Below are 18,406 nucleotides of genomic sequence, written 5' to 3' on the forward strand. Positions count from 1 at the left end.
CTGGGTAGGGCAGTCACAGGCCTGTGCCCCTGGTTGCCCCGCCCCCCCAAATCATTCTTGATGGGCAATTGACTAGTCTAGAGATAAAAGCTATGAAGTGTCTCATAATAAAAATATATTTTGGGCTTAAATTTTTTTTGCCTACTTATTTTTTTTTATTCTTTGGATCTTATCTGTGAATTACTGACAATGTTTTAATTTAAATTTTGTTGGAAATAATTTAGATTTATGGAGGAACACAAAGCTATGACTCAAACATTCACAACAGAGCAAGAGATTCTCCTCCAGGAGTTGAAGGGGAAGCACATAAATGAGCTAGAACTCCAAAGTCAGCAATTACAGGAGAAGCAGAAGCAACAGATTTTATCCCTCGCAGCTGAGCTGCAGACAAAGCACCAAACTGAAACTGAGGCCCTTAAATCTACATTACAAAGCAAACAGCAGGCTCTGCTTGAAGCTCATGTAGCTGAACTGCAAACAAAGCATCAAGCACAAATTGATGAGTTGGAGGCTAAACACTTGTCTAATCTGGATTCTTTGGAGTCTTCATACCTTTCTGAAATTCAGAACATAAGAGATGAGCACAAGAAAATTCTTGAGGAACTACAGGTGCACCACAGAGAACAGCTGCATCAGAAGGATAAGGAGAATCAAGTGCTCTTAGCTGAGGAGAAAGAGAGGTTGAAATTAAAGCATTCTGAAGAGCTGCTCCTTTCCCATGAAAATCTGAAAATTGAACTGGCTACTCTTCATATAGAAAAACTTAAAGCCATGGGTGCTGAATTGGAAGTAGTTCATAAGGTGGGTGAGAGGAATAATGCAATAAGACAGTCCTGTCTGATATCTGACTTCTATCTGAAAAGTACTCATTTTTAAATGTGTTTTCTGTAGGTATTTAATTCTGTTTGCTCGTGAGAACTGTAAGTAAATTCCATCGTGATGAAAGAAATAATTATTTATTCCATTATAAACAAGAGGATTTAGAAGCTCATTTAAATGTAAACTTTAAAATTAATTTAAATGTAATTTAAATGTAATTTATTTAAATGTAATTAATTTTAAAGTTTACATTCTAAAGGTATGTCTGCACTTAAGGCACTTCTATGACAGTAGCTCATTTTGACATACCCAAGCTTGCTTCAGTACTCCTAAGTGTAGCTGCAACAGCATAAAACTCCGCTAAGGAGTCATTACCCAGTTTGTCCAGCTGACTTTGCACCACTGAATTCCATGCTGTTGTAGCTACACTGCTAGGAGTATCCAAGTTAGGTAGGGTACATACTTGTGTTGCTGTTTGATTTTCATTCCCCTTTCCAATCTGAAGCTTTCCTTTTTTTTTTTTTTTTTTTTTTGCACTGCATCTGAGAAAAAATATAAAAGTCCTAGCATTTGAGAATGAGAAAATAGCTTGTGCTTTTTCTTCATCTGTTGTATTTCATCTGATAATACATTATCTATCTGTTCATATATAATCTATTATGTTGGAGAAGTAAAATCAGGTGCTTTATATAAAGTAATTTTTGTAATCGCTATTTTGAAATGGGGATGTCAAGATGAGATCTGCAAAAAACCTAGATTAGGTTTCTACAGTTGCTAAATATCATGACACGTGATTTAAAGTTTTGAAAGTGGCATTGCAGCCCAATGAGGAAGCCCTGATTAATTTTTAAGGACAGTCTAGTATAGCTGCCTTTTGGGTCTCTTCCCTGTCTCCCTCCCCCATTATCTGACTTTTTTTTTTTTTTATTGGTACATCATCCAGAAATGTAAATTGCATATTTTGAATATTGTTTATTTTCTGTGGCAATGTTGAATAAATTGAGGGGTGGCATGAGAGATAGCTATGATAAAACAGTAATTTCTTTGTTTCATTTCTAATATGGGAAGAGTAAAACATTTTGTTCTTAGCGAGTTGTATTTCATTATTTTAATTCAATTTAGTTAGCATGGGGAATTTTTAGAAGCTAACACCATTGTATTTCATTGAATTATTATGTTGTGTTTAATATGTTGTCAAAATTATGCAAAATTACCTACTGTATTGTTGACCTACAGAATCTTTTTTAAATCTTAAAAACCCTTCAAGTTTTAGTTTGGTATAATTTTGTTAATTGGAACAAACTACAGAAAACGTTACAGTTCCAATCTTTTGAAATACCAGCTTGCAAAGTATGTTTGAGGGTTCTTTGTTTCTCTTATATCATTTATGTCCCAGAGAAAAGGTAGTGGCTTGTTGCTAGGAAATTAAGTCCCTGCAGATGCTCCTGATTATTTTTCTTTCTGCCAAGTAAGGGCACAAAGGGGTATCCTTTGGTTTGTTTATGTAGAGCCTAAATTGGGAAGCCTTTTTTTACTGCACCCAAGGTAAGTACATCGATAAGCTAGTTTAACTACTTGAGTCAAGAAAGCACTTTTCAAGGCAGCACCTTTAATTTATATTACCATTTCATTAGAATCCTGTTCTGCTTTAGTGCTTTCCTAATGCTGGGTGTGGATTCCTGTTTGCCTCACCTTTGATTCAGGGAAGGTAATGTAAAGCAGCAGGGTGTTGTATAGTTAAAAAAAAAAAAAAAAAAAATTTAAAAAATTCCCTGAAGTTTAAGAATGTGCTTGTGAGGGATTGTCTATGTGGGGGCACTTAGAAAGCTAATCTAAATCAACTAGAAGTGAATTTAAATTTAGTTTGAGATGTATTAGACATGGTTATTCAGAATGAGTGTCATTTTAAAATGAATTTGGGTAAACTGAATTAAGAAAGGCTTATTCAAAATAATGACCACAGAATGATTTAGTGCACTTTAACACTTTAGTTAATTCTGGCTAACTTTCCTACTTGTACCTGTGTAAACAGTCCCTGAGAGTAAAGAACTGTGAGGCTGGGGATTGTGCTGATGAGGAGAGCTATCGTTTGTAAGAAGAAACTAGAAGACCTACACAGGTGTCATTTCTTATTACTAGACAGTTTTGAAAAATTAACTCAAAGGTAATTGGAGCATGTTCTCAGGTCTCAGGAGGAAATTTTGGTAGTTAATATTTACTTATCCGAGTTGAAAACTCCCTATACAGAGAATTGAACTTTTAATGTATAGGGCAGCATATGGTTTATGAATTGGTTACAAAATATCTTTTTTTAATGAATATTTTTATAGGAAGAATTGAACACAGCTCTTCAAAATCAAAGATGTTTGTTGGAGGAAGAAAATCGTAAAGCCTTGGATGCATTACGTGAAGAAGTACTGATTATGGAAGAACATCATAAAAAGGCGTTGCAGGAACTTCAGGATCTCCATGTTACAGAAATTCAGAAACAGAAAGAGGAATATTCCCAGCAGCTGAAGAAAGAGGTCAAAAAGCTAGAAGTACAGCATGAACATGAACAGGAGGTCAGAACTACAAACACACCCAAAACTAAAATGATTATCTTTTAAAATAAAATAGAACCGATTCAGTTTTATTAATTACTATAATAAACAGCCATTTCCGTAGCTGGCTGTTATTTTGGTTTGCAGGCTTCAGTAAAGAAATGAGACAAAGTAGCTGTGTTTTAAACACTTTAATCTAAAGTTCGTGAAAACCATAAATTGATTTACTATCATAAAATATTATTTTTCTTAACTGATAATGCCAGTGGATGTGGGAATTTTTTCAGCCCTAAAGTGCCTTCACTTAACTTTTATTTATTTTTAAACTGAAAAATTAAAACTTCCATTATACTGAATATATACATCTAATAAAGATGTCAGTACTTAATGGTGCATTGTCTATTTAGGGAAAATAACTATTGACTTGAAGTCCAGCACTGAGTACAAGTGGACTGTTTTGAGCTGAGTTGACTTTCTGTGACACTAAGTAGATGTCATTTTTAAAAATAGGAATTAGGCAAATGACATTTAAAAAAACCCCAAACTTTGCTGTCTATAGCCTTTTGTCCACATTTGTTGTTATTTCTGGTATATGCACAGAATTCAATAAGTCAACAAGCTTCTTTAATGAATACTAAAAACATGTTTTAATTTTAAGTTTCTAAATAGGTGTTATATTTTTGAGGTAATATTGAAGTATAACCGAGCCTCGTTATTTCTTGCATCAGTCAATTCTGATTTGCACAGATGGTATAGGAAGGTGTCAAATGACTGACTTCATTATTCTTGTAGTATACGCTCTACGGCTACTAATGTGTACGAAGGAGTCATTAATTAAAACTTATTTCAAAATACATCCAACAAAGTGTATTCAACTGTAATATAATGTGTTGTTGTTGTTTAGATTTGAATTCCACCCTATCCAGAAAGGCTTAAAGTGGCTTATAATACAAGACAAACAACCCTCAAGATAAGAAATAGTAGACTGTTTCAACTTCCCTGTAACTTTGCCACCTTGCCAGAAATCAGATCTGGTATTCTTCACTTGAGATGGGATTTGGTACCAACTGAGAATTTGGCTCTTGAGTTTTGGAGGGAAGGCACTTACAGAAGTATAACTGAACTGATGAGCTAACTAATTTCTCTTCCAACCTCCTCTGGGCAGCACAACGGTAACGTTGTGTCTAAAAATTCTTTTGCAGATGTATGCCTCTGCTTCTGCCTCTGAAGTGCAAACTGTGAGGACAGCTCTCCTAGCTCAGTTTGAGGAGGCAAAAATGAAACAGCAGCTTCAGTTCCAGGAGGAGATTGAACTGCTGAAGTGTCAATCAGAGGTATTACTGGAACAGCAGATTACACAGCTAAAGGTAGGATCTAACTAACATGTACCCTAGCATAAATGCCAAACTGTGTGTTGGCTGATCATTTTTCTGCGATTGAACAAGTATTGTGCAACTTTTTTCTTTTTCTATTTTATATCATAAAGCTGTAGTAATTGGAGTTGCTGATATGTGATCTTTTCCATCTCCTAAATTAGTCTACAGGCTAGTTTGCTGGTTTGTTATCTGGGTCTAAGAAACTGGAAGTTAAAAATACACATATGCTCCTAATGTTACTTTTCTATGTAATCAACAGGGATCCTGGCTTTTTCTGATAAAAAAAATCGCAAATTCTCTCATAAAAAATTGCAGATTCTCTCATTAAAACCCCCCAAATCCATTATTAAAATGTAAAGGCCCCCCCACAATCCCCTGGCCCTGCTGGTGCCCCTCCCCTCACAGCCTTGTTAGTGGCCCTTGCCCCCAGCTGCCAGGGCTATGGGACCAAGAACCTGGGTCTGCAGCCCCCCTGCCCCTGGCAGGAGGGGGCAGCTATTGCAGTGGAGTAGAGCCTGGCTCCCTCCTGCTGCAGGCTTGGGCAGGTGGGGCCAGCTCCCTGCTGCTGCGCATGCTTCCAGGGGGCAGGAGGACCTGTGCCCCCCAGATCTGTGCGTGACGCAGGCGCAGGCTGTGTGCTTGGGCTCCCATCCTGCTGCCCTCCCCTGGGGCTTACGCAGCCCAGCGTGTGTAACCTGGTGTTGCAGGGCACAGCATGGCCATACAAGAAAGCTGCTTGCTGCTGCAAGCACCACAGTGGCCTGCTGACACTTCACCTGTGTGAGTGGGGGCCACGGCACAGGGTTGCACGCATGGGATGTCACCAGGGCAGTGCAGAGTTCATGGTGGCAAGCAGCTTTTCTGCATGGCCGCACTGTACCCTGCAGTGCTGGGTTGCACATGCTGGCTGGCGGAGGCCCTGGGGGAGGGCAGCAAGCCAAAACCCTAAACTCGCAGCGTGCAGCCTGTCCCTGGCCCCACCTGCACACATATCATGGGGGCATGTGCCTGTCCGTGCTGCGTGCGCGCCCCCCCCCCCCCCGCGCGGGGGGACCCCGCCACCCCCGGCAGGAGTGCACGCAGCAGGGACCCAGCCCCACCCCCCAGTCTCGCTCCCTGCTGGGGCCCTGCAGCCACACATTGTGGCCCCAAGCCCTATGCACTGCTCGGCTGGGCACCAGCCCTGCCCAACTCCCTCCCTCTCTATTGGGGGTCTTAATTCCCCCTACCCCAGCTTACCTGTGGGAGTTGGTCTCCAGGCTGCCTGGTTGCCATGTGCATATATGTGTGCGTGGTGCCCTCTGCTTGACTGCCCTCCTCCCGTTCCCCTGAAACCTTGCAGACTGCAGCCCTTCCAGGCTGGCATGCCCACCTGCACTCTTTTAATGCTGTTACCATGTCTTGCATCTTAACAGAGAACTTGATGAAGTATCTATGCTTTTGAAAATACAAAGTTACATAAGTTTGAGAACAGTACAGGAAATGTCTTTTTGGCATCTCCAGATAGTCCCTTCATCATCTTAAATGCTCTTCAGAGTGATATATTTCTTGTTAAATTGGAATCGTATTTGTATAAATTAGTTTTTTGTGGTTTGTCTAGTGTTCTTTTTACAAATGTCTTTTTTTAAAATTTTATACAGGAGGAATTTGAAGCTGAAAAGAAGGCTGCCTTGCATAACAAAGAAGATGTGCTAGTACAAGAAGCAGAAGAGGCCCGGGCCCTTTGCAGAAAAGAGATAGAGGCATTATCAGTACAGCTCCAAGAAAAGACAAATAAAATAATCCAGGTAAATTTGAAAATGTTTAGGTTTAGATTTTAATTGTCCTTTTGTTGCCTTATGTTTTAAAACTAACTTTCCATATTTGTATGTATGGATAGGGTCTGTCACTCTATTGTATACTGATGGGTTTATTTTAACTAGTTCTCAAGGTATCATGGGCTGCTTCTGTTAGTCAGTATGCTATGAGGAATGTTTTCTCCAGCCACTAAAGTACAGTGCTCTGGTTCAGTGTGGCTATGACTTCTGTAAAAATGAATTCATGTGACTTTTTTATTGACTTTTTAGTGACTTTTAAAAATCTCTTTAGATTATATTATAGTTAATGATATTCTGGCATCTGGTGAAATACAACAAGAATCTCACAAAAAACAAACACAGGAGTGGTTGCATGGAAGTAAAGGCTATAGGAATGTTGGCTACAAAGGACCAACTCAGGATCATAGTAAATTCTAATTTATTGTACAAGATGTGAAGTTACCAATAAAATCAGAAATGCAAACTTTGAGTTATGAGGGGTACTAACTACCTTAACACACACTGACACACACACATACGCATACTCGCATATGCAATTGCTGCTGTAGTAGTGTAGCACCGATGTTGGTTTATCCTGGTCCAGGGCCCTGGAATCTGCTGTTGATGGTCAGCTTCCTCCAAGGTGATGTCTTCTCCAGAAGAGGGTTGCCTACTTGTCCTTCTGTCTCAATAGGTTGGGTGCTGGATGAGGGGGGCACCACTGAGGGTCACTCTTCATTGGCTTTTATCCCTTTCTGGCAGACTTCTGTGGTCCCCCAGCATCATCTTGGCTGCCCAATTCGTAGGTTGCTGTACCACGTGGGTCTTGAGTAGTGCATGCCAGTTGTCAGTCACGGTCACTGCGGGTTCTGACTGATTGGTGCAATTTTGGGAGTCTACCCTTGACTAGATTGGCACAATGGCTGTGTCCTTGCAGGTTCCAGGTGGCTTGATTAGCTTAAAATGGCTTGTAGAATAGAGTTTTGTAATGGTAAGTTCCTCTGGCTAGGCTATTGTCAATTAACAGCCAGAAGCTCTTGCTTTGTCATTCAGTTATCTACTGATTCATCCATACTCACATTTTACTCAGGGGACCAGCCCAATACAGCAGTACAATTCCAGTGATTACAATCCCAATGCATTCTTATAATAATAATTTTAGTAATACAAGGTATGACTTACTCTAAAAAATACATTCGTTAAAAGGTATAAAACATAAAATACAGAATGCCAGGCCAAAGATGAGAGACACAAAATATAAAACGCATTGTGAGAAATAAATAAAAATGCAGTGTGAGGTAGCGAAGATCAAAGGCCACTGGGGACAGTAAGTGAGTTAGGTTAGATGTAGCCACGTAGACTGATTTAGCATAAAACTTTAGACAGATGTGGGAAGTTTGCTTTGGTATATAGGTCTTAATCAAAAGGGGATTGTGTTCACCAGGATATATTTACAGTCATGCTTTCAATGTATCTTGGCTTTTCTTGTATTACAGGCTTTGCTCTGAAGTGGATAATTTAGTTCTTTTGTTTTCTTTAGTGACACTTGGCTCACCTGATATGTAGATGTAGTTTGTAGGTTTCTCCTACAGAAAGCCACTTCAGCTTTCTGGCTTGCTCCAAGCCTTGCTACACTCATGCAGTGTGTGTGCTAGGTCTCTGCCAGTACTTAGAAGGAAAAAAGAAATGCACAAAAGGCAGACAAGAAAAGGCTTCTGTTATATCAGTGTCCAGAAAGGGAGTGTACAAAGGGGGTTCCCTGTTACAGGGAAAGGAGTGTGACAATACACATGCTGGGGGGTGTTGGCAGCTGGTGATCATCTTGCTGAGTTTGTTTCTTTTAAAATTGCTTACTTTGCTGCCCTCTGTTTCTTGCAGGCAAGATGCATGAGGTTTAGGATGGATTTAGATGCGTCGGGGGAGCCCTTGGCAAATAAGATTTTATGAATTTTTTGAGGGGTATAATGGAAGAAGGTTCATACCCCCTTCATGTGCCTTTATAGGGGAGCATCAAGGCTGCTGTTTTGAATCTTAAAATCATTGTCTGCTACATATTCTATATTCTCTTTTTTAGTTCATGTTGCAAATTTTCCTTGGTAGCTTTGCAGTCAGTGTAGTAAAAGGCATCCATTTGACACTGTAAGTTTTGAAAGGATCGTGACTGAGGTCTGAATCTCAAACTTCAGTGACATTATGAAATCAAAATACTGGATGTTTAGACTTTGTAGTAATCCTCTTGTTTCTGTGCATTGAAGGGAAGCATGTGTGGAAATCTTGAGCAGTTGCCATGGTAGTTATCCACACCTGTTCATGGGATAGGGGAAGCCAAACATGCATAGTCAGGGATCATGGATCCAAGCCTGATTTATAGATTAACCATGGTCATTTGGAAGACTCCTGCAGAGAAGCTTTCAGCTTGGGTTGATCTAGTTGGAGATGGTCCTGCTTTGAGCAGAGGGGTGGACTAGATAACCTCTTTAAGTCCCTTCTAACCCTAATTTTCTATGATTTTAAAAATAATCAAGCCCCCTTCCCCTTTTCCCCCCCCCCTCAGCCCCAAGCTTTAGAAGACAGTAGCAGGCTGTGTATGTTGAGGTGCCTAAATTGTCCAGTTAAATGCAATGTAAATTATTTGGTTTGTAAGTTTGGTTTATTTGGTTTAAAAGTGAAACTGAGGTGCCAGGATTAGAAATGAAAAAGAATGAAATACAAGTTTAGTTGTGGTGCTGCTTTCTAATTATTCAGGAGATGTCAGGGTTTATTCTAATCTTGTGGATGAAAATATAGAAATAGTATTTCAAAACGTTCCTGCTATGAAACTTGTTTTTCTGGCTGGAAAGTAACTTCAAGAACTTCCTTTACTGAAAAAGATGTGTTAGTATTTCATGTTGTTCATGCAGTGTTTAATGAATAATCTGGCAGAATATTGGCAGAGTAATGGAATACTTTTTTTCCTGCCCTCCCCCAGTTCAGTTAAATACTTGATTTGCATTGATGCAGAGTTGTTGCCATAGTTATATTCTGTTCAGGTGATCAGCTGGAACATTATTAATGCAGATAATGTTCTGGATTTTGTGTGGAGTTGAAAACAATGCTGTTTGTTTTATAAAGAACAACATAATGAAGTGAACTGAACAGACAAAGAAGAAATGATGCCTTGTAGACAAAAAGGTTTTCACGCCTAAAGAATGGAAGATGGTTGGATGATATATCTTCTGGTTGAATCATTTCACTGTTGAGGATTGTGCACTTCACCAGATAACTCTGATAGAGCATTAACTTCTGTACTTGAAGCATGAATGGAACAAAACAAATGCAAAAGTTAATTGAAGAGTGACATTCTGATGTTTTGCATAAAACCTTGCCAACATTTACTTCAGTGTCCTGGGACTGCATGTACATGTAATGGTGTCTTTAAAAAACAAACTAGAAATGGCAAAAAGGATACCTACCACTTTTTAGTCTTTCTGTGCTCCTTTTGATTCCAGTGGTATTGGACACTTGTAAGTGGAACCCAATCTCCAGAGTTGTTTGTGACTTAATAGATTGCTACTTTCTGTTTGTTTTTTGTAAACTGTGATGCAGTATAAGCTCACTTGGTAAAACTTTACTTGTTTGGTGAAAATGACTGGCTTTCTGTCTCTTACATCACTGTTACATTTTCCATAGTTAGAAAAAAAGGTGCAGTCTTTGAGTAACGAGACTGAGGAAACTAACTCTGAGCTGGAGACTCTCCTATGGCGGCGGGACAGAGAGAACCAGGAAGGAGAGAACTTAGTAGCTATGTTGAGATCTGATATTGACCTATGCCAGAATGAAAGGTTAGTACATCTTGGGACATATAGTGAGTGGTGTTTTTATATCTGGGGTTTCATAAAAGAAAAGCAACTATGTCAAATTAAACTAAACATAGGGAAATGACAATATTGCCATTCTCTTTTAAGCATATCCAGGCATTTATACTGTGCTAAGCTATTTAAGTTGCCCAGGGTAATGTGAGCAGCCATTTGCTGAATCCTGTTGATTTCTATGTTAAAGACACTGCTTGCTTTCCGTATTAAAGGTAGCTCATGCTTTACCTTACAACTCCTTAAGCTTTATGCATGTTGTGCACTAAACAGTTTGCTGCATGCTCCAAGGTTCCTTATCAAGAGCACTTGGGCCTCTTACAGCTCTTACTGCTCTCCTATAGCAGCAAAATCCTTGTCTCTGCCAGCAGTTACTTCACCCCTTCAGAAGAGAGGAGGGCTTCTGCCAACAGCTGACTGATGCACTCGCAGGATTATCTGACCACTGGGATATTGGCCAGTTTCCTAATTGCCCAATAAACCTATGTGGCTTAGACCATCTTATTTTTTTTCTGCTAAAATGTTAGTCTTGGGAACCTTGAAAATGTCAACTGGCATTGTGCCACCAATTTTATTAGCTGTGATATTAATACTTTATAGACATACAGATCAGCTCAGAGTTTGAAAAGCAAAAGTTAAGGTTTTCTGGCTTTATGTAGAGGAGCAGTATAGATTCTTACCACTTACAGTTTACATCTGGTTACACTGAAGTATTCTTAGGACATTGTAGAGAAGTCATATTGGTAGTTAATATAAGAATAAGTGTGCTGTATGTTATAGTAATCCTTGGAAGCATTGTGTACAGCTTCTGTACATTTACATTTCAGTAGAAAATGTCAAACAGTTGATTTCTTTGACATTTACAAACACATGGTGTTGGTAATAATTGTGCATCAGTACAGGTGAGTTTAATTTAGGGTCCTAAACTTAGTATAAGTAATGTTTGAAAGTTGCTGGAATTTGTTTTTATGCTTATACTTTCTTAATTTTAATTTGCCAGATTTTGAAGCTGTTTTGAGTTATTGCCCTATAAAACATTGACTGACTCTTAAACATTATACAGTATAGCTCACAACTGTCTTATGATGTCTCAGGTAGCACCACAGTGTATAAACATCCAAACAGCTATTCCACATTTGAAAGCTTGTGACACACATGGTCAAATTGGGCTGTAAAGGCTTTGACTATGGCCACCCTTAGGAAAATATTTTGTATTTCTTCGATTCACATGAATTTGTGTTGGTAAACCTCAGAACGTGGCAAAATACATGCCATGACACTATCTTTCAATCCTGCAAAGAGGCCTTGAATTTAACTTGTTAGAACATGACCCTTTGAGCATAGCTAATGTAAGCATGTTCTATTTTGCAATATATTGTATTTTAGGCAAAAAATGCAAGACTCCTACCAGCGACTTTTGAAATCATTTATGGAAACAGTAAAAGCCATAATAGCCACAGAAGACCTTATCTGTAAGAAGATTGGTATCTGCCTTGATGACAGTTTGGCATCTGGAGATTCTAGAGAAAGCCGTAGTCTGATGGAAGAAATGGGATTCATGCAGCACTTCAAAACTAAAGAGAAGCATGACATGGAAAAGAGTGAGTATCAACTTTATAATAGAACATTGGAGGTGTGGGGGGGGGGAGGGGTTTCTCTTAAAGCTGCTGTTGTATAATGTTGCTAAAGCTGTACTCATAGATATATTGCACGACAGTGCATTTGTATTTACCCAGTGGGGTTCTCCACAGTTAAGATGGAGTTTTCCAATATTCTCCCAATTAAATTGTCTTTCTGTGAAGATCCAGATTATGGCCATGTAGGGCTGGACAAGTCCTTTTATATATAATATAAGTAGTGCTTCTCAGCTTCTTTATAGAACATGAACATTGTTCTAGCATAGCATAACCAGCCAGCTTGAATCATGACAATGAGAGACTAGACAGTTCTTGCACTAGGACATGGATCTGTGTGTGTGTATAGATACATATATATAGCACGGAGTGGGCAATTATTTGGGCTGGAGGGCCACTTAGGGACACTTGGTGAACTGTTGAGGGCTGGATCATCACTCACCCCCTGCCTGCTCACCAGAACTCCCTGAGTGGCTGTGCCCTGGCACCCAGCCCTGTGCTGTCACTGCCCAGCAGTCCCAGCCCTGACCTTGAGGTCTCCACGGAGACCTGCCTGGGATCCCTGTGGTCAGGGTATGCTTGGTCAGGTGGATGGGATGGGGCCACGGGTGGGTCAGGAGCTGCATCTGGGAGTGGGATGGTTGGGCAGGGCCAGGGCCAAAATCTTCTGGCAGTGACAGCATGGGGCCAGGCCCTGGGGCAGAGCCGCAATCTGTTCCTGGCACGTCCCTGCCCATGGAACTGCAAGGATGTGTGGGCAGTGGATCACGGGTCTACACCAGACCTCAGCCCCAACTCACCCTAAGATCCTGACCCTGTCCATCCCACTCTTGGCTGCAGCTCCCTGCCCACCCATGGTCCTTTTGGATCTGCCCAGCCGAGCGTATCCTGCCCACACAGGTTCCAGGCCAGTCTCTGTGGAGACCCTGCCTGCCCTGTCCAGTGACCCTGGTGGTGGGTGTGGGGTGGATGAGCTGGGATGCCCATGCAGCGGGGTTGGGTGAGCTGGTGGCAGTGACATTAGTGGTGGCAGCCAGAAGAAGCCATCTGGCTGCCACACTGCCCCAATTCTGCTGTGTGCCTAGGCGCAGTGGGACTGGCTGCATGTACCACAGCTTGGGCTGCCCTCTGCTTCTCATCTGGGTAGGACTGAGGGACCTGCTTTGAGCCAGATAAAATCCCTTGGTGGGCTGGATCCAGCCTGCGGGCCATATTTTGCCCACTCCTGATATAGCAGCATGAAATACTATAGATAGGCTGCCTGCATCTTAAGATTGTTTATTTTACTTGGTCCAAATTCATTACTGGTATAACTGTTGTTGTCAGGGATCTTCAAGTTTTATAGCATTCACAAATATCTTCAAATCTTCTGAAGGAGTATGTCAGGATTTAATCATTAAAGAATATATTTGTATTGATGTGTTCAGCATATTGACTCAGACCCAAGCAGTATCACTGTTTGAGTAACACCAAACTGTTGTGTAATGAATGGCTGGTTCTGGAATAATTTGAGTAAGTTTGTTTCTAATTAACTAAATTATTTTTGATAGGTGAGCTGCTTGATGTGACTCTCACAGAACACAACCAGGTGTCTGCAGTAACTGATGAGGGGTCTGAACTGAGTCAGTATTTATGTGAAAGCATTTTTGCAAACCCAGATCTTGCTTTTGAAAATGAAGAAATGATCCCGAAATTTTGTCACCGTTTGCGAACTGCTGTTGAAAAACTTCTGGAGTTGGTTACAGAATCAACTAAACAAGTAAGACCAGATCACACACACCTGACTTAACACCCACCCACAAGCCTTTCTAACTCTGGGATAAAATTCCTTTTTGATACCAAATGAAGCCATGAGTCTGACTCTGAATGAGAAGCACAACCCTCTAGCTAAGAATTTGAGTTATTTAATTCCCATCAAAAGCTTGTAAAAATCTGTAGCCTTGGTTGTGGCTAACACCCAGTGCTTCTGAGGAAGGCAAAACAAAACAACCCAGCCACCACTAGCAAACAGGAATGGAAAATTCCTTCCTGGCCCCATGTGGGAACCAGCAAAGCTCAGAAGTATGGGATAACCCCATTCCACTCTGTACTGCAGAGCAAGCCTACTCTGCAGTACCAAGCAAGCCTATAGGCATTTTAGTGATGACATATTGAGAATTTTGTATTGAGTTAAGCAATACACAGAAATGCTCACTTTGACTTCATCAGAAGCAGCAGCAAAACTAATTTTACTGAGAACAGAATCAAGCCATAAGATACTGGATTGTATAGAAATATGGTGTTTTTTAAAAGCTATATTATTCTGCTTCAAAGTTGGTAGGCTACAAAAGTACTAAAGCACCAAACCCTGTAGTAAAATCTGCTAAGAATACATAGCAAGTAAGGTGCAAACCTCTTATCTTTCCTGCCCAAGTGCAGGGGGGCTAGACTCCATGATTTGTAAGGTCCCTTCCAACCCCTAACAACTATGAAACTTAATTACTGCTGTAATACTTACTGTGATAGGAGTATTTGGATAAATACATTCACACATTAAATTCATAAGAGGTTTCCTAAGTTTTTCCTTTTATCAGAGCTCACAGTATTATTATAGTTAATGTGTGTTCTGGATCTTACAATATGATTTTATTTTTAAGTTGGAGAAAACTCATGAAATTCATGCTCAGTTTGAGGAAGAATTTAGCCGTAGAAATCAGGAAACTGCCCAAGTGGTTGGTCAGCACCAGGAACTAATGGAGTGTCTAAATGAGGAGAGTGAAGCAAAGAATCAGCTGGCACTAAAGCTTCATAAAGCAGAAGGTAAGGAAACAAAACTGATCCCGCAATTTCAGGTATCATTTGTTTTTTACATGCTTATTTGAAAAAGACTGCTTTGCAAGAGATAACTTTATGATTATGTATAATTAATGTGTTATACTTTCTTTGCTTGACTTGCCTACCTGTGGATCCATCCTTTGTATTCCAAATCTCTGAACCACTTGAAACATATTTCTTCTTTCTTTTCATAAAGATGGCATTTACCTCCTTCCATCAAAATTACACTTGCTGATGTAGAGCAATGTTTGGTCTTGTACTCATGGTGGATAGTCTATGCAAAAAAATGTCAGAACTTAAAGTTATTTTGTTTTCCCACGTAGCTCCAAATGGTTGCTTTATATAATAGATAAGTGGATATGTTTGGCTTCCTAACTAGCAAAATCCACTGTTAATTGTAGAAGGTCCCAGCATGACATTAAAAACCAATATTTGATGACAAGGTATGCCAGGGATGCCAAACTTGACCAGCTCCCCTTGACCATCTCCAAATATGTCTGTTTGCATTTAAGCTTCCTCTGTGTGAGCAAAGCCCAGACTCTTGCTCCAGACATTCTCCTTTGGTGCAGTTCCTTTGTTTAGTTCCCACTTTGAAGAGCTGAGACCTGTTTCAGCTGCTTAGGCCCTGTGCCTTGTGCCATCTTCCTCAGTTTCCACAGTAATGCATAAGCTCTTTCCCAGAACGCCAGCCTTGTGGTTGCATTGGTTTAGATTACTCTAAGACATGATACTGACGCATATAACATGTAGATTTAACACAGGTTTCAAGTAGGGATGTAAGTGGTTAAACAACAATTTTATTTATACTATTTACTGCTTACCATTTACTGTTTAGTGACCTCTGGCAGGAACGGCCCTAGCCTCTCATATCTTCACTGTGCACCCATGAAGACATAAGAGCCACTAGCGAGGAGCCATGGGCAGCGGGTATGGGCTGTGAGCACAGCTGAGCCACTAGAGGGGCGCTGCCCAGCTATGGAGTCATGGCTTTCCTTGACCCCCAGGATCAGGCTGGGGCTGTGGATAGAGCTGGGGCTGTAGAGTTCTCCTGTGCCCAGATCCTGCCACCATGGGGAGGGAGATGCCAGGCAGCAGCGGCAGGGTTTGGGCAGGGCAGTGGGCAACAGGAAATGGGCTCCCTGTGCTTCCCACCATGCCATGGTAGTTGGAACAGACAGCATCGGGACTGAGGGGTTGCTACCAGCGCCTTGTGGCAAGTGCGACCTCAGGGTGTTCCTGAGGGGCAGTAGTGCAGCAGCCTCAGCCTGGGAGGTCACTATTGCTAATGCTTCACCTGGGCTCCCTGCTGTACTGCCCTGCTGCTCCACTGCCCCTCAGGAACGCCTTGGGGGCTCTGCTTACTGCATGAGGGGCCAGCAGTGCCCCCTCAAACCTGGTGTTGCCTGCTTCAGCTGCTGTGAGGCCTCCTCGGGCTGAGGCAGCCATGTGCTCAGCCCTACCTCAGGGCTGGGTCAGGCTCCATGCATCCCCAGCACCATGGGCAGGAGGGGGAAGGATGCAACATGCCTGGCAGAGGCTCACCCGTTGGGACCGGACCCCTCTTATGCCCAGGGTGCTGGCAGCGTAAATGCAGCAGGAGGCTCAGGGAGCCCATTGCCCACCACCTGTTGCCCTGCCTGGGCCCTACCGCTGCAGGGACACCAGGCAGATCCATTGCGGGGCAGAGAGTCTTGCTACTGTAGCAGGAAGGCCTCAACTGACCCCTGGGATTGGGGGGGCTCCCACCTTCCACCCTGTGGCAGTGGGAATTGGGTACAGGAGATGTCTGCAGCCATCTGCAGCCCCAACCCCTGCCTGTGGGGGTGAGAGAAAGTACAGATCTGCAGCTGGGCAGCGCCCCCTAGTGCTTCTGCCACAGCTGCCCGCTAGCAGTCTGGGCCCTTCGCAGCACCAGGTGCACAGTAAAGATGTAAGGGGCAGAGGTCACTAAACTAGATATGTGTTATCAGTTAACTGTTTAACTGATAGAATTAGAGGAGGTTAAATGGATAATTTTTTAAACACAATTTACATTCTTAGTTTCAAGCCAATTATTCTTTCCTTCATTGCATAAGAAATGCATGGATTCAAACAGAACAATAAAACACCTTTACACCATTTCTTATCTTACTTTCCTTGCCTCTCTGGAGTTTTCTTCAGAATTGGGTCAGTCTCTTGAGAATTTGAATTTCCCTTACTGGGACTCTGTTCCAGGTAAGACTCCTATTCCAGATCATGTAGTTTGCTCACCACCTTTCTCTTTTAGCCAGATTCCTTTAACCTGGGCTGATACTCTCCAAAAAGACTACCATTTTTCCTCCTGTGGGTCCTACCCTAGGTCACTCCTGAGTCTCTCAGCTTTGTGTTTCTTTTATGTTCTAATCACATTTTTTCTGCTTCCTGACAAACTACAGTCCTTCAAATTTCAGCCCTCTGCAGAGAAATTGGAAAAAACTTGTTTTCTTCTATTCAGATAACTCACTTAAGGTGCCTTCCTATGAAAAATAGCAGTTATCAAAGTTTAATGATCCTTCAGTGTCATTGGTCTGTGAGATGTATATAACTTTGCTCTGGTAGCAAACTGTGGGTTCCTTCTGAGTTGTTATAACGTAATTTAATAGAATTAACCACATTCATAACTTGTACATTGAATGACTCTGCAGATTGTCATACAGGATCTACTTAAAATCTCTCTCAAGCTGTGGTTTCAGCTGAGGCCAAGTCGCATTACTTGAACTAAAACAAAATGTTTGTTCCTCTTGGTCATAGTGAATACTACTTTATAAAAGAATTGTTTAACATTTGGTTTAAGGTATTATTGAAGGCTATGTTGCAGAGAAAGCTGCCCTAGAGGAGGCATTGAATCTGAAAGAAGAGTCTGAACGTCGCCTTGTTGTGGAATTGGAGAACCTGCGTGAACGGTTTCAGGAGCTAACTCAGGAACAGGCAATACTTGGTAAGAAGTGAGATTAGCCAGTAAGTCAAAAGAGCCACCATTGTAGGAGAAACAGAAGGTGATAAGAAAGGTTTTAATAAACTGAGGAGCACTCATATGTTTCACAGTGTAGTCACAAATAGGAGGATTGTGGGGAAAATAAGCAGGATAAACTAGAAGCAATACTGAATGGAAGGGTTCTAAATATAATTAGGTTCCATTTGCTAATTAAAATATTATTGAATTGGTACCATGTAGACAGGTGAGAAAGGAAAAAAGAGTTGAAACTATGACACTAAGTATTTGAAATATAAGGAGATGGTCTGAGAATGTCAGAAGCAATTAGGTGCCCCAGATAAATTTATAAAAAGGAAAAATTGCAATAGACACCTGGTGTACTCTCTCCACAGTGAGTCAATAAAGACTGGGGCAAATAATCAAGGCAGGTGACTTAAATTTAAGGCTTTAATGGTCTAGGCTTCTAAACAACTTAGAGAACAGATTCATGAATAAGAAAAAAGGTAGTACAATTGGAGCCAAAGCCCTTGTAGACTGGCACCTTAATGGTATCGTTAATACAATAATACATTAATGCAACAGTTCTCAGTCCCCATAAATTCAGCCTGAGAACCTCTCTCTTT

General features: G+C 41.1%; 1 protein-coding gene across 8 annotated transcripts in view; it reads left to right on the plus strand.

The window, feature by feature from the left end:
• Positions 1-18,406, plus strand: part of PCNT (pericentrin) — a 130,930-nt gene that overhangs the window by 54,798 nt on the left and 57,726 nt on the right. For 7 of the 8 annotated variants that reach the window (XR_003093684.1, XM_025202192.1, XM_025202194.1 and 4 more), the window contains 9 exons: positions 225-801; positions 3,150-3,383; positions 4,565-4,729; positions 6,379-6,525; positions 10,204-10,355; positions 11,769-11,983; positions 13,567-13,775; positions 14,653-14,815; positions 17,643-17,786. Coding sequence is in view for 7 of the 8 variants with exons in the window: in XM_025202192.1 (XP_025057977.1) it covers positions 225-801; positions 3,150-3,383; positions 4,565-4,729; positions 6,379-6,525; positions 10,204-10,355; positions 11,769-11,983; positions 13,567-13,775; positions 14,653-14,815; positions 17,643-17,786 (2,006 nt within the window). In the remaining variant the exon portion in view is untranslated. The remainder of the gene's footprint in view (positions 1-224; positions 802-3,149; positions 3,384-4,564; positions 4,730-6,378; positions 6,526-10,203; positions 10,356-11,768; positions 11,984-13,566; positions 13,776-14,652; positions 14,816-17,642; positions 17,787-18,406) is intronic. The other variant, XM_025202197.1, reaches the window with a different exon arrangement.

This window comes from Alligator sinensis, unplaced genomic scaffold (assembly GCF_000455745.1).
Source record: "Alligator sinensis unplaced genomic scaffold, ASM45574v1 scaffold566_1, whole genome shotgun sequence".
NCBI lineage: Eukaryota > Metazoa > Chordata > Crocodylia > Alligatoridae > Alligator > Alligator sinensis.